We start from the raw sequence: 14,671 nt of genomic DNA, 5'->3' as shown, positions 1-14,671 counted from the left end.
AGAGCAGAGGGCTCAGAGAACCAGCTTCAGTGGAGAGCAGAGGGCTCAGAGAACCAGGTTCAGTGGAGAGCAGAGGACTCAGAGCCAAGAGAAGCAGCTTCCCTGGTCCGGTATCCAATCTAATCCACCTCCATATTTTCAATAGGCATCAGTCAGGCCTCTGGGCAATCACTTGTGCTGGGCTTCATCTCAAAACAAACCCTGGCCTGTAGCTAGCTAGCCAAAAGGTACAATGGGCAATATATACAAACCCTGGCCTGTAGCTAGCAGGCCAAAAGGGTATGATGGGCAATACATACAAACCCTGGCCTGTAGCTAGCTAGCCAAAATGTACAATGGGCAATACATACAAACGCTGATCCTTGGACCTGAATGACCAGGCCTAGGCCAAAACTATGGGGCATCTTTCTTTATCTCTCATCTGTGAAACATTACCTCCTCTATGGAGAGTGATGGAGGAGCTGCCAGTACTCTCTAGTGAGGGCTCAGAGCCATGACTGTGTTTCATCAAAGCCTGGCAGGTAGTCCAATTTAAAGCCCACATGCAGTCTTTTTCATTTTAATTTTGAAATCTTCACTGTACTTGTAATAAATCACTGTGTGTGTTTATTTAATGAAAATAACTCCAAACGTATTTTTATCATTTATTTTCCTCCTTTTACCATTGAAAATGCTCAGTTGTGTGTGTGTGTTGACACACATTTAAATATACAGTATGTACATACACAGCCCTGATAGGCCGATAGGACCGTCTAGATTCTAGAGCCTATTCGCTTATCCCCTTAAAAGTAGGAGGATACATATACAGATGAGGATGACTGGTCATTGGTCAGAATAATCAGATCAGATTGTGATGTCATGCTGTGGGTAAAAATCTCTGAACACACAAAAATTCTAGGCATTTTATTTACACTAAAAGACCATTATCAGTGAAAATCAAGTTTGACTGCACTGCCTCTTTAAGGAAAGGAGAAGCTATAGAGGTTATATAATGGCGGTGGATTGAGGCCATGATAGCCTTGGTTTTAAAGAGCTCTCATCAATATTCAAGCTTTGGGAATAACACAGGGATATTGAGTCGGTTTGTGTCAATCATTTCAGGGCATTAGAACAGTATGAATAAAATAAGTCAAATCCATTATGCTTTTACCGTAGTTGTTGTAGGCTTCGTCATTGGTTCCATGGCCATATTCGTAATATTCAGAAATGCTAAAATAGAGAAAAAGATCATTCAAAAACAATGTTGAGACAAAGAGGAGGATAATAACTTCTATTAGTCAAGCTCTTTACGAAGGGCAGTGGGCCTGTCACTCATGCAGTACAGTTTATATTTTTGTTGAGAACATCACAGAGAGGATGTAGATTGCATTTTCAAACAGCTCACACTTTTACATCAGTTGTTGTACAACATAATACAAGAGATTTTTTACTGCACTGGGCCTTTAAGTAAGCACAGCATGCCTTCTGTTCACTAACTCACCTCTTTGACTGATTGCTGTAGTTCTCCTCATAGGCATCATAACTCTGGTCATCATATTCACCGTCATATCCATCATCATAGCCCTGCGGGTCAAAGAAAAAGTAAGCGTGCTACCTAAGAAAACTCTGCCTATGTACAAGCAGCTTTTTGCAAACCTATCAGGAGTCTAATTGTTTAGCGTTGGGACATTTAAAAAAAATCAATGCTTAATTACATTGGCAAAAGATCTCTGTTACACATAGAGCCCCTGAATGGGAGGGGTGACAACATTAAATCATGTCTAACACAGACTATTGATTAAGGTTTGCAGGGAAGCTGTCTTGCTAGCAGGGTGTACCAGACAATGTTCTCCTCTGACCGTGATCCAACACACATACAACCTTTACTATTGATCAGTGACTGTAGTAATGATCAACACAGAGAATAAAGGAACTTTTCTATAGACCTGCCGCTCAATGAAGTACACAGTAATACTGAAGTAAAAATAACAATAAATGTATATATGGTGACAGTCAAACGTTTGGACACACCTACTCATTCAAGGGGTTTTCTTTTTTCTTGACTATTTTCTACATTGAAGAATAATAGTGAAGACATGAAATGATGAAATAACACATATTTCCATAGTCATGTAGTAACCCCCAAAAAGTGTTCAACATATTTTATATTTGAGATTCTTCAAAGAAGCCACCATTTGCCTTGATGACAGCTTTGAAAATTCATACAAAAAGGAGTATTTTACTGCCATTTCCTAGTTTCCTATTTAGTTAAAGTCCACACTACAACACAGTCTATTCTCAGTTTTCTGTTTCTGTAGTTGTTGAAACAACACTTGTCATCCTTGAGTCATGATTGTGAAACACTTTCTTCAGACTCCACTGTCAAAAACACACACAATTCCCAGAGAGCGATTGTTTCAGCAACAGTCCTCTTATTTTAGGTCTAATATATATATATATGATAATGTATGCCGTAAACTCTACCTAGACACCGGGGAAGACCGTACAATAGGCATACATTATCTCTTCCTTTAATGAGCCTGGCAGCAGTCAGTCGGTGTTCACGTTATGACACGTCTGTTGAAGCAGACCCACAGGCTCCAGGCTGAGCTACTCATTTCAAAGCTGCTGTTTAATCCTCTCTGCTGTCACTGCCATGTGTATTTCTGGCCCTGCTATCTCCTCTGTCACATTTCTGAAGATGAAGCCATTCTAATCGGATGGATCTCGCTTATTTAAAGCTTTTTGCTTGGTGTTCAAAGTGCCTAATTTATGTCAATCATCATCGTTCTGTAATCTCCCCGGTCTTCTAATCCTTGTACACTGGAAAAGTCTGACATTGCAAAACATAGTCTGCCATCACAGTAAAATAGTTTTCTCTTCCTTTTGGTCGATTTAATAGCTTCAATATTCATCGAAGTTGGAGGATCTATTACAGTAGTTATAGATCTACTATAAATATAAGTATTTCAATTGAACTGATAATGATAAACACTTTGCATTCACAGCAAGTGTTTGTCACCGTCAGTACGAAGTTGAATCATAGAAAGTCATGAGCATCATCTGACTGTTGTAATAACCTATCAGAGCAAGTGTTTGCTGCTGGAATTATAATCCTGCAATACTAATCTTCACCAAATATATTAAAAACAATACTCTCCAACTACAGGGCATTCAGAAAGTTTTCACACACCTTGACTTTTTCCAAATGTTGTTGTGTTACAGCCTGAATTTAAAATGGATTAAATTGTGTTGTTTTTTTTGTCAATTGGCCCCCTTAATGTCAAAGTGGAATTATGTTTTTCGATTTCCTTTAAAAACAAATTAAAAATGAAAAGCGGAAATGTCTTGAGTCAATAAGTATTCAATCCCTTTTTTATGGCAAGCCTAAATAAGTTCAGGAGTAAATATTTGCTTAACAAGTTGCATAATAAATGGCATGAACTCACTCTTCGTGCAATAATAGTATTTAACATGATTTTTGAATGAGGTCCCTCAGTCGAGAAGTGAATTTCAAACACAGATTCAACCACAGGGTTGACCAGGGAGGTATACCAAGGGCACCTATTGGTAGATGGGTAAAAAAGAAAAGCAGAGATTGAACATCCCTTTGGAGCATAAACTGCTGTTTAATCCACTCTGCTGTCACTGACATCTGTATTTTTTGAGCATGGTGAAGTTATTCATTACACTTTGGATGATGTATCAATACAGCCAGCCACTACAAAGATACAGGCGTCCTTCCTAACTCAGTTGCCGGATGGGAAGGAAACCACTCAGGGATTTCCTCATGATGCCAATGGTGACTTTAAAACAGTTACAGAGTTTAATGGCTGTGATGGGAGAAAACTGAGGATGGATCACCAACATTGTAGTTATTCCACAATAGTAACATAATTGTCAGAATGAAAAGAAAAGAAGCCTGTACAGAATAAAAAATATTCCAAAACATGCATCCTGTTTGCAACAAGGCACTAAAGTAATACTGCAAAAATATAATAGCTAAGCAATTCACTTTTTGTCCTGAATACAAAGTGCTACGTTTGGGGAAAATCCAATAACACATTACTGAGTACAACTCTCCATATTTTCACGGATAGTGGTGGCTGCATCATGTTATGGGTATGCTTGTAATCATTGAGGACTGGGGAGTTTTTCAGGATAAAAAATAAACGTAATGGAGCTAAGCATAGGCAAAATCCTAGATGAAAACCTGGTTCAGTCTGCTTTCCATCATACACTTGGAGATTAATTCACCTTTCAGCAGGACAATAACATAAAACACAATGCCAAATCTACATTGGAGTTGCTTACCAAGAGCTTGAAGAATTTTGAAAAGAATAATGGTTAAATGTTGCACAGTCCAGATGTGGAAAGCTCTTAGAGACTTACCCATAAAAGACACACAGCTGTAATCGCTGCCAAAGGTGCTTCTACAAAGTATTGACTCAGGGGTGTGAATACTTATATAAATGAGATATTTCTGTTTCATTTTAAATAAATTAGCAAACATTTCCAAAAACATGGTTTCATTTTTTCATTATGGGGTATTGTGTGTATTTAATCCTTCTTGAATTCAGGCTGTAACACAACAACATGTGGAATAAGTCTGCTTTATTGTTATGGAAACACAATTTCTGCCAAGACTTCCATGCTAGAATACTCAACAGCTGCCTATTGAGACAGTCATCATAAAACAAATGAAATAATTCCCTTCCCTCACAGCTGCTTGTAATAAATATGAAATAACATCCTCTAGTTGGTGTTGTTGGCTTTGCCATTACTGTTATAAACCCATGCTAGAGAGGGGAAAAGTTGCCAATGAAGCTACAGACTACTGCGATACCGCCTGCCTCTTTTGTTGGCTCAAGCCGATTTAAATTCTGCTTTGGGCTCTTATGTGGCTTTATAAGAGTATGAACATGGATTTGACTTAATTAAAGTTAGGAATTGTGTCAGGGATTAAGTTGTTCAGGGGATCTTATGCCACTTCCTCTCTCTATGAGTCTTTTCCCATAATGACAGGGTCAGAGACCTACCTAGCTCACTAATTGACCGTTTTGTTAGCGTACCCGGCAGACAGAATACTCCACATCGCCTCGGCACTGTCCGCCGCTGACATGTAAAACCAGTCAGGGGAGACAGACGTCCAGGATGATGTCAATTCTGCAATTACATATTACCGCAATTTCAAGGTTATCATGTATCTGCGTTGTGAGAAGATGGAATGTAATTTTCCCTACATTCTCTAGACATTATTCTCATGCTGAGGTCCTATTTTTTTGGTGACAGATTATTTTCACTCAATACAAATAGTATATAATATAATACTTCTTTAGTTTGAACAAACTATTGTTGAAGTCTTTCAATGGACAAAAAAACAATAAAAAATGAAACTGTGGCCTTATAAGTGAGCGTTTAAGGCCACAATAGGATTTCAAAGATGAGATACGTTCTAGCAGCATTGATTGGCTACTGTCCTGCTACAGTATATTGTGTCAATATCACTTATCTATAAAGTACATGTTTGTTTACAGAGCCCGGGATTTTCACCTCGCTGACCTTAACATGTCTTACAAGGCTCCATGCATAATGGGTGCTGCGGTCGGCCGCGCCCTCTTGTTAATGAAACCTGATCCTTATATTTCAACACTCATTTGGAAAACCAATTAACGCTGGTGCTATTGAACAGGCCAGGAGGAAATAAATCAAGTATTAACACATGGGCTGGAGAGTCCTGGCTCACTGTAATTAGGAGATAAAGGCCTTCAGCTCTATGCTTCATTATCAATTGACAACCTGCGCGTCCCCTGACAGTGACTGATCTGCACACGGGGCTGCCTCTGAATGCAGAGCCCTGAAATGAGTGGTGGGTTCCTTTGTCTTTCTGCTGCAATCCAGTTTTTGTGGCTGCACGGACTTGATTTTACTCCTATGCATATTCAAGCGACACACTCCGCTTTACGCATTTCTCTTTTATTGCAGCATGTGAAGGACATAAAAAGGAAGTACTTCACAAGCTGTTATTCAGAGAGTTTTGAATCAAATTAGTAATATAAAGTAACATAATAACAAAGACTAAAAAACCTTCTGAACTAAGGTCCTTAGAGAGGAGCATTCTCATAACCAAATAGGGTCATAACTGGTCTCATAGAAAAATTGGAATACGCTGTATTTGCATATTTGTTAGGTTTCTTTTGTAGTTTTCCAACTCTAAGGCTGTTAGGAATCCCTTGGATTACAACTGATACCAAGGCTTTTGGGTATTCCACTTAGTTCTAAGTCAGTATATAAAGTTATTAATCAATCTACCTGAGGTGTGTGTCTTACTTGTGTTTTATTAAACAGGGAGTTGTGCATGGAGAATCACATTTCCATAATTAGTTCATCTCACAAATGGGAACTCAGCAGTGTAACCAAGCCTATTGTTAAAATGCAATTACTCCAGATGTGCTTGCCATCCTTAGGTAGCCCAAGAAAAGCTCTTTTGTTCCATTTTGTCATGCATGGTGTTTCTAGAAGGCGAGCTTGATTTTTCCGTATGTAGAATAGTGAGCTTACAATATAGTGTGCATAAAATAATTACATCAATATCTGCCACCACATTTGAGAAATACACACATTAGAATCTCACGTATCTTAGAAAACCATTGAATAGATCATATTGCGCCCCAACAGATCCATAGATTATGCAATCTTTATTGCACTCCACACTGCGGTACCGGAGCCAAAAGGCTCTGGGACCAAAAGGATCGTGAACAGCTTCTAACCCCAAGCCATAAGACTTTATTGGCGCATGCAAGCTGACTTAACCTTCTAATGAAGGTTAAGCAAATGGCTACCTGGACTATTTGCATTGACCCCCTATCTTTTTCCCTGACTCTCCTGCACTAGCTCTATGCACACTCAATGGACTCTATCCACACACACTACACTGACACACACTCACACATACTACACTGACACACACTCACACATACTACACTGACACACACACACACATACTACACACTACACACACACACACACGCACGCAAACACACACACACACACACACACACACACACACACACACACACACACACACACACACATACTACACACTACACACACACACACACGCACGCAAACACACACACACACACACACACACACACACACACACACACACACACACACACACACACACACACACACACACACACACACACACACACACACACACACACACACACACACACACACACACACACAGCTGCTACTCTGTTTATTATCTATCTGGATTGCCTTGTTACTTTTACCCCAACCTACATGTACATATTACCTCAATAACCTCAACACCTCGTACCCCTGCACATTGACTCTGTACTGGTACTCCTTGTATATACCCTCTTTATTGATATTTCATTGTTTTATCATATCCTTTTTTGTGCAAATGTTTCTTACTTTTGTACTCTGCATTGTTTGGAAATGCTTGTAAGTAAAGATTTCACGGAATTTGTCGCATTTGACAACAACTATTTGATTTGATTTCGAGCAAAGAATCTGTGCCACTTCCACAGTGTGACCTTGTGCTATAATGTATTTATTCTGTTCTGGATAAATATATATTTTCTTCAAAGCCTCTCCAAGCCCTGCATTTAATTACATTTTGGCATCATTCTCTGTCTGTGTAGCCTCTGTTTTAAGAAATTCAATATTTTATTGTACTTTTACCCATTTTTCTCCCCAATTGGTAGTTACAGTCTTGTCCCATCGCTGAAACTCCCCTACGGACTCGGGAGAGGCAAAAGTCAAGAGCCATGCGTCCTCCGAAACACAACCCTGCCAGACCACACTGCTCGCTTAACCTAGAAGCCAGCCACACCAACATGTCGGAGGAAACACTGTCCAGCTGGCAACCGAAGTCAGCTTGCATGCGCCTAGCCCACCACAAGGACTTGTTAGAACGTGATGGGACAAGGATGTCCCAACTGGCCAAACCCTCCCCTAACCCGGACAATGCTGGCCAATTGTGCGGCCGGCTATGACACAGCCTGGGATCGAACCCAGGGCTGCACTGCCTTAGACCGCTGCACTGCCTTAGACCGCTGCACTGCCTTAGACCGCTGCAGTGCCTTAGACCGCTGCAGTGCCTTAGACCGCTGCAGTGCCTTAGACCGCTGCAGTGCCTTAGACCGCTGCACTGCCTTAGACCGCTGCAGTGCCTTAGACCGCTGCAGTGCCTTAGACCGCTGCAGTGCCTTAGACCGCTGCAGTGCCTTAGACCGCTGCACCACTCGGGAGGCCCTCAACACATTTTCTTTCATCCTTTTTCTTTCAGGTATATTATTTGTGGTCTAAGTGACAGAGTTTTAGATTTTGTTTATCAAGCACACATGAATCTATGGTGAGTGTACAAAACATTAAGAACATCTGCTCTTTCCATGACATAGACTGACCAGGTGAATCCAGGTGCAACTCAATATTAGGAAGGAGCTCTTAATGTTTTGAACACTCAGTGTATGTTATACTTGTGGTCTTGGTTTGGGTCATGGCTAAAGATCTTGGTCAAAAGTGTTAAGCTTAGTTTAGGTCTGGATCAGACCTGGGTTCAAATACAGTTCAGTATTTCAATTAATGTCACATACATTCCAAAATAATTATTTGGATAGTTTTTGCTTTGATAAATACAAGTAATTGAACATTGGTTTATGAAATCATTTGCAAAAGCATTGGCATGTATACTGAACAAAACTATGAACGCAAGATAATCCATCTACCTGACAGGTGTGGCATATTAAGAAGCTGATTAAACAGCATGATCATTATACAGGAGCACCTTGGGCTGGGGACAATAAAAGGCCACTCTAAAATGTGCTGTTTAGTCACACAACAATATGCCTGTAGCTTTGAGGGAGCGTGCAATTGGCATGCGGACTGCAGGAATGTCCACCAGAGCTGTCCAGAGAATTTAATTTAATTTCTAACCACATTCAACGTTGTTTTAGAGAATTTGGCAGTACGTCCAATCAGCCTCACACCTGCAGACCAAGTGTAACCATTCCAGTCCAGGACCTCCACTTACGGCTTCTTCACCTGCGGGATCGTCTGAGACCAGTCACCCAGAAAGCTGATGAAACTGAGGAGTATTTCTGTCTGTAATAAAACTCTTTTGTGGGGAAAAATAATTCTGTTGGCTGGGCCTGGCTCGCCAGTGGGTGGGCCTGGCTCCCCAGTGGCTGGACCTGGTTCCCCAGTGGCTGGGCCTGGCTCCCCAGTGGCTGGGCTTGGCTCCCCAGTGGGTGGGCTTGGCTCCCCAGTGGCTGGGCCTGGCTCCCCAGTGGGTGGGCCTGGCTCCCCAGTGGGTGGGCTTGGCTCCCCAGTGGCTGGGCCTGGCTCCCCAGTGGGTGGGCCTGGCTCCCCAGTGGGTGGGCTTGGCTCCTCAGTGGCTGGGCCTGGCTCCCCAGTGGGTGGGCCTGGCTCCCCAGTGGGTGGGCTTGGCTCCCCAGTGGGTGGGCCTGGCTCCCCAGTGGGTGGGCTTGGCTCCCCAGTGGCTGGGCCTGGCTCCCCAGTGGGTGGGCTTGGCTCCCCAGTGGCTGGGCCTGGCTCCCCAGTGGGTGGGCCTGGCTCCCCAGTGGGTGGGCTTGGCTCCTCAGTGGCTGGGCCTGGCTCCCCAGTGGGTGGGCCTGGCTCCCCAGTGGGTGGGCTTGGCTCCCCAGTGGCTGGGCCTGGCTCCCCAGTGACTGGGCCTGGCTCCCCAGTGGGTGGGCTTGGCTCCCCAGTGGCTGGGCCTGGCTCCCCAGTGGGTGGGCTTGGCTCCCCAGTGGGTGGGCTTGGCTCAGCCAGTGGGTGGGCTTGGCTCCTCAGTGGCTGGGCCTAGCTCCCCAGTGGCTGGGCCTGGCTCCCCAGTGGGCGGGCCTGGCTCCCCAGGGGGTGAGCTTGGCTCCCCAGTGGATGGGCCTGGCTCCCCAGTGGCTGGGCTTGGTTCCCCAGCGGGTGGGCTTGGCTCCCCAGTGGCTGGGCCTGGCTCCCCAGTGGGTGGGCCCCCCTCCCCAGTGGGCGGGCCCGGCTCCCCAGTGGTTGGGCCTGGCTCCCCAGTGGGCGGGCTTGGCTCCCAGGCCCACCCATGGCTGCACCCTTCCCAGTAATGTGAACTCCATAGATTAGGGCCTAATTCATTTTTCAATTGACTGATTTCCTGATATGAACTTTAACTCAGTAAAAATGTTGAAAATGTTGCATGTTGCATTTATATTTTTGTTCAGTATATTTGAAAGTACTCAAATACACAGACAAGTGCATTTTCAAATACAAATATTTCAATACTCCATGAATTTGAACCCAATTTTAAAATGGACTAATATTTTTAAGACAGTGTATGAAAATACTTTCAAATACTTCAAATAGCAGTAGTTGATTTGGCCAAATGAAAAATAAATAAATACAGAAAATAAGTATTGAAAATGGTCTGGTCTGGGTCTCAAGAAGTCTGCTCTAGATCTTGTTGTGTACTGGTACTGGTGTGGTTCTGGTTCTGGGTCTATTATAAAGCCCAAATCATGGAATCCTAATCGTAACACTGACCAAAAACTTTAGTGATGCTCTGAATTGTTTAGAAACAATTATTTCGGCCACTGTCAGTTCTGCAATAGTTGGCAAGACAGTAAATTAGCTTGATGAAACATCAAACTACCACATTAGCTCTGAAGTGAGTGAATTCACAAAATAGCCGGATCAATTTAGTCATTTTATGTTATTGTTTGGTTGAAAGTGGGAGTGGGTGACAGTGAAAGCAGGAAAATAACCCGGCTTCAGCTGTGCTGATCCACGGAAGAGCTATGATTAACTAGATTTCAGCAAGTGGATTTGTTAAAACAAATAGGATGTGTAAATGTTTATTCATATTCTGTTACGGCATAAGCCCGATAAATCTACAGGTTAGAAAAACAACAATTCGTCAATTATATAGACTGCAACTCGAGAAAAGCACTGAAACACAAAGCACAACAATGCGGAAATATCTGTGCTGTCAAAACTAGTCAGGCAAAGTAAAAATGGATTCATCTACTTGCGCGTCGACTCCCGGTGTCGACTCCCATTTCTGGGTGTCAAGCTTCGATTCCGCTAGATTCAGTATTTTCAACAGAGAAAACTAGCCAGGCATGTTGATGCGCTAGCTGAGTGGAACTGACCTTCCACAGAGTTGCATTATTTTCCAAAGAATGCATAGAGCCCCGAGTTGATTACCACTGAAGGAGCTAGAAAGTTTACTAGATAGCTACAGTAGTTTCCGTGGTAACCAAACATGCTTGTTCGTTTTAGCTGATCAGTCCTAGCTTGCTTTTACGAAAATCGATTTCAACAATACCAATGTTTTCAATTGGATTTTTGCTTTAAAAAGCAGCTAAATCAAAACATGTACCGTAAGAATGAACTATATACAGTATATCCATTGAATGGTACCGTGCCGATATATTGTGCGTTATAAGGAAATAATGCGTGCTCTACAATGCCCTTCTAGTATTCAACAATGACATGGTATAAAGAGCAATAATAGTACCTTGAAATTCAACAACTCTCTTTCTCTCTCTGTAGCTATGCATTGCAGCTGTGAATCAATGCTATCCCTAACAGGTGCGATCATGGTCATTTTAACAGTATCAGTTTCATGAGGGAGACTGACAACTTGACAGAGGCCATCAATCATAGCTTCCTCTGGAGAAATTCCCGTCATGCCACGATGAGCGTGCTCTGTGTTTGTCCTGTATATTCAATATTCAGCACATACAGTATGTCTTCACAAAGACAAATAGAAGAAAGTAGCGACAGCAAAAAGAACAAAAAACACTGACACTTGTTGTTGATTCCTCATGACCGTGACTATAATCTGCACTCGCACCAAGGAGAAGGAGGTAGTGTAACGCATCACAGCATCATGTATACTTCAGTGGGAAAAAAATACCTCGACCTTACAGAGAGAGAGGTCTGCCTACACTCTGGGAGGAACACTCGGAGAGAAAATTGAGTACTGGCGTAGAGGATAGAGCAAGGTGAGATTCATAGGGGGGCAAAATAGGAGGAAAACATTTTCAGGACAAACTCCTTCATTCTTTAATCCCCTGGTATCTGTCTCTGCGCTCCCAACCCCCAATTACTGGGGAGAAAAATGTCCAGATTTTTGCCTCTCAAGAAATACACAGGCTCTCTGTCAGAACTCAATTCGGGTTTGGTAATGAGGCTGTGCTTGTGCATTTCCCCATGCAAACAGGCCAATCTGCCAATTGCCAGCACACACAAGGGCTTTGAATAGCGGGAAAGCTCGGTGGAAATTGACTGGTAAAAATGTAGCTATTTTCATGAGGTCACAACTCAGTGTTCACCTTTGAAAGTCCCGAAATGGGAGGGATTTATTTTATATAACATTTTAAAATTGTTCTTCATCTGTAGGCCACGTACTCATTATCATTATATTTTATAAAGTACATATTTTTTCTATTTAATCGAGTGGTAATGTGATTTCAGTTATATGAACTAAAAACAACTTGCCCACAACAAGGATGGGGTTGAATGAACTGTGTTTAAAAAAAAAAGTCTACCCTTTAAAGTCTATGCTTCATCGTTGTTCCATTCTATTAAAAACAAACAACTATGTTTTAAGTGAGAAGTAGACACTGGTCTGAAGCAAAAAAAAAGGGAAATTCATGAGCACCACAATGCATATTACACCCATGCTCTACCAAGGTTTTCCAGCAGCACAATGCGTATTTCACCCATGCTCTACCAAGGTTTTCCAGCACCACAATGCGTATTTCACCCATGCTCTACCAAGGTTTTCCAGCACCACAATGCGTATTTCACCCATGCTCTACCAAGGTTTTCCAGCACCACAATGCGTATTTCACCCATGCTCTACCAAGGTTTTCCAGCACCACAATGCGTATTTCACCCATGCTCTACCAAGGTTTTCCAGCACCACAATGCGTATTTCACCCATGCTCTACCAAGATTGTCCAGCACACAGCTTTGACCTATGTATGTTGGTCTATTGTACTTCCAACAATGTGTAGGCAGGTTGCTTAGGACTCAAACCTTCTCAAGCAGCCTAATTCATACTCTTCATGGAGATAATGGACTTTACAGTGTCCTGCTATTAAAATAGTGTATATATAATTAGGCTGTATGTACTGTATTCTGTAGATGGAAGCCTATTGTAAATGTACAATACATTTATATACACACGTAACTTTAAGCTACATAGACATTTGACAGAGGTAATGAACTGTCCATTGTTCAGCACAGCAATTGATAAAACAGGACCATGTTTGAAAAACAAGTGATTCTGAGTTTATGTCAATATTACACAGGTAAGCTAATAGTTAGAGAAATAAGGAATGCAGACAGGCTCTATAGACCTCTATATCTACACTGGAAGCACGGCTCCATCCTGCAAAGTGGCAGAGAACACACTATGCCCTGCGTCCATGCACACCACACACCCTCTCTTGTGGCCTTCAAACTTCACCTGCTTTCAAATGAGTTACAACTCGGGCCACATCCTGGTACCACACTCCGGTCTCCCCTCTTCCTGCCAATGTAGCCCTATCACAAAGTGAATGCACAAGCTGCATTTTGGATACCTTCAGGGACCAGCACCTGCAGTTTCTGGGAAGGGGCCTTTGCAGGTTCCCCCACACAATGTACCCATTTATGATGGAAATGGAAATGTTGTTCCCCAAAACACATAGTTTCACAATTTTCTGCCTGTGTCCAACATTGAAATAACTCCTCAAGTGGTCAAGAGGGTCAACCCCTCCCATTTTCTTGTTTTAATCCATTACAAACTCTGGAACAGACATAAGCTCCTACCACTTTTAAAAACAACTCTAAAACCCCTGCCAGTGTCACATTAGGCCCAGTATGTGTGCTGCAAGGGTGAATGGTGGGACTTAGGGCAGACACACGCCATGGAAACGTATGCTCTTCTCTCGGGTGCTCTCCTCTTCCTCTCTACCTCCACTCTCCTCTCGTTATCCTCTCCTCTCCTCTCTCTCTCCCCTCTCCTCACACAACATCTCTATCCCCCCAATCATCTGTAACTCCTCTTCCTCCCTGCCTTTTGCTGCTGAGCTGTGACTCTTCACATCACTTCCTTCTCTTTCACTGACCTAGAAGAACATAGTAACAGATGGACATCACTTCCTTCTCTTTCACTGACCTAGAGGAACATAGTAACAGATGGACATCACTTCCTTCTCTTTCACTGACCTAGAGGAACATAGTAACAGATGGACATCACTTCCTTCTCTTTCACTGACCTAGAGGAACATAGTAACAGATGGACATCACTTCCTTCTCTTTCACTGACCTAGAGGAACATAGTAACAGATGGACATCACTTCCTTCTCTTTCACTGACCTAGAGGAACATAGTAACAGATGGACATCAATTCCTTCTCTTTCACTGACCTAGAGGAACATAGTAACAGATGGACATCACTTCCTTCTCTTTCACTGACCTAGAGGAACATAGTAACAGATGGACATCACTTCCTTCTCTTTCACTGACCTAGAGGAACATAGTAACAGATGGACATCACTTCCTTCTCTTTCACTGACCTAGAGGAACATAGTAACAGATGGACATCACTTCCTTCTCTTTCACTGACCTAGAGGAACATAGTAACAGATGGACATCACGTCCTTCTCTTTCA

General features: G+C 42.5%; 1 protein-coding gene across 1 annotated transcript in view; it reads right to left on the bottom strand.

Annotated features, from left to right (window-relative positions):
• The window catches only part of LOC109870511 (KH domain-containing, RNA-binding, signal transduction-associated protein 2), a 124,380-nt gene that overhangs the window by 3,210 nt on the left and 106,499 nt on the right, over positions 1 to 14,671 (bottom strand). Inside the window, 2 exon segments of the mRNA XM_020461035.2 lie at positions 1,151 to 1,209; positions 1,481 to 1,563. Of these exon segments, the coding sequence (XP_020316624.2) occupies positions 1,151 to 1,209; positions 1,481 to 1,563 (142 nt within the window).

Source organism: Oncorhynchus kisutch, linkage group LG25 (assembly GCF_002021735.2).
Source record: "Oncorhynchus kisutch isolate 150728-3 linkage group LG25, Okis_V2, whole genome shotgun sequence".
In the NCBI taxonomy this organism is placed as follows: domain Eukaryota; kingdom Metazoa; phylum Chordata; class Actinopteri; order Salmoniformes; family Salmonidae; genus Oncorhynchus; species Oncorhynchus kisutch.
The sequence above is the reverse complement of the archived record's forward strand: the minus strand, read 5'-3'. Positions and strand labels throughout refer to the sequence as shown.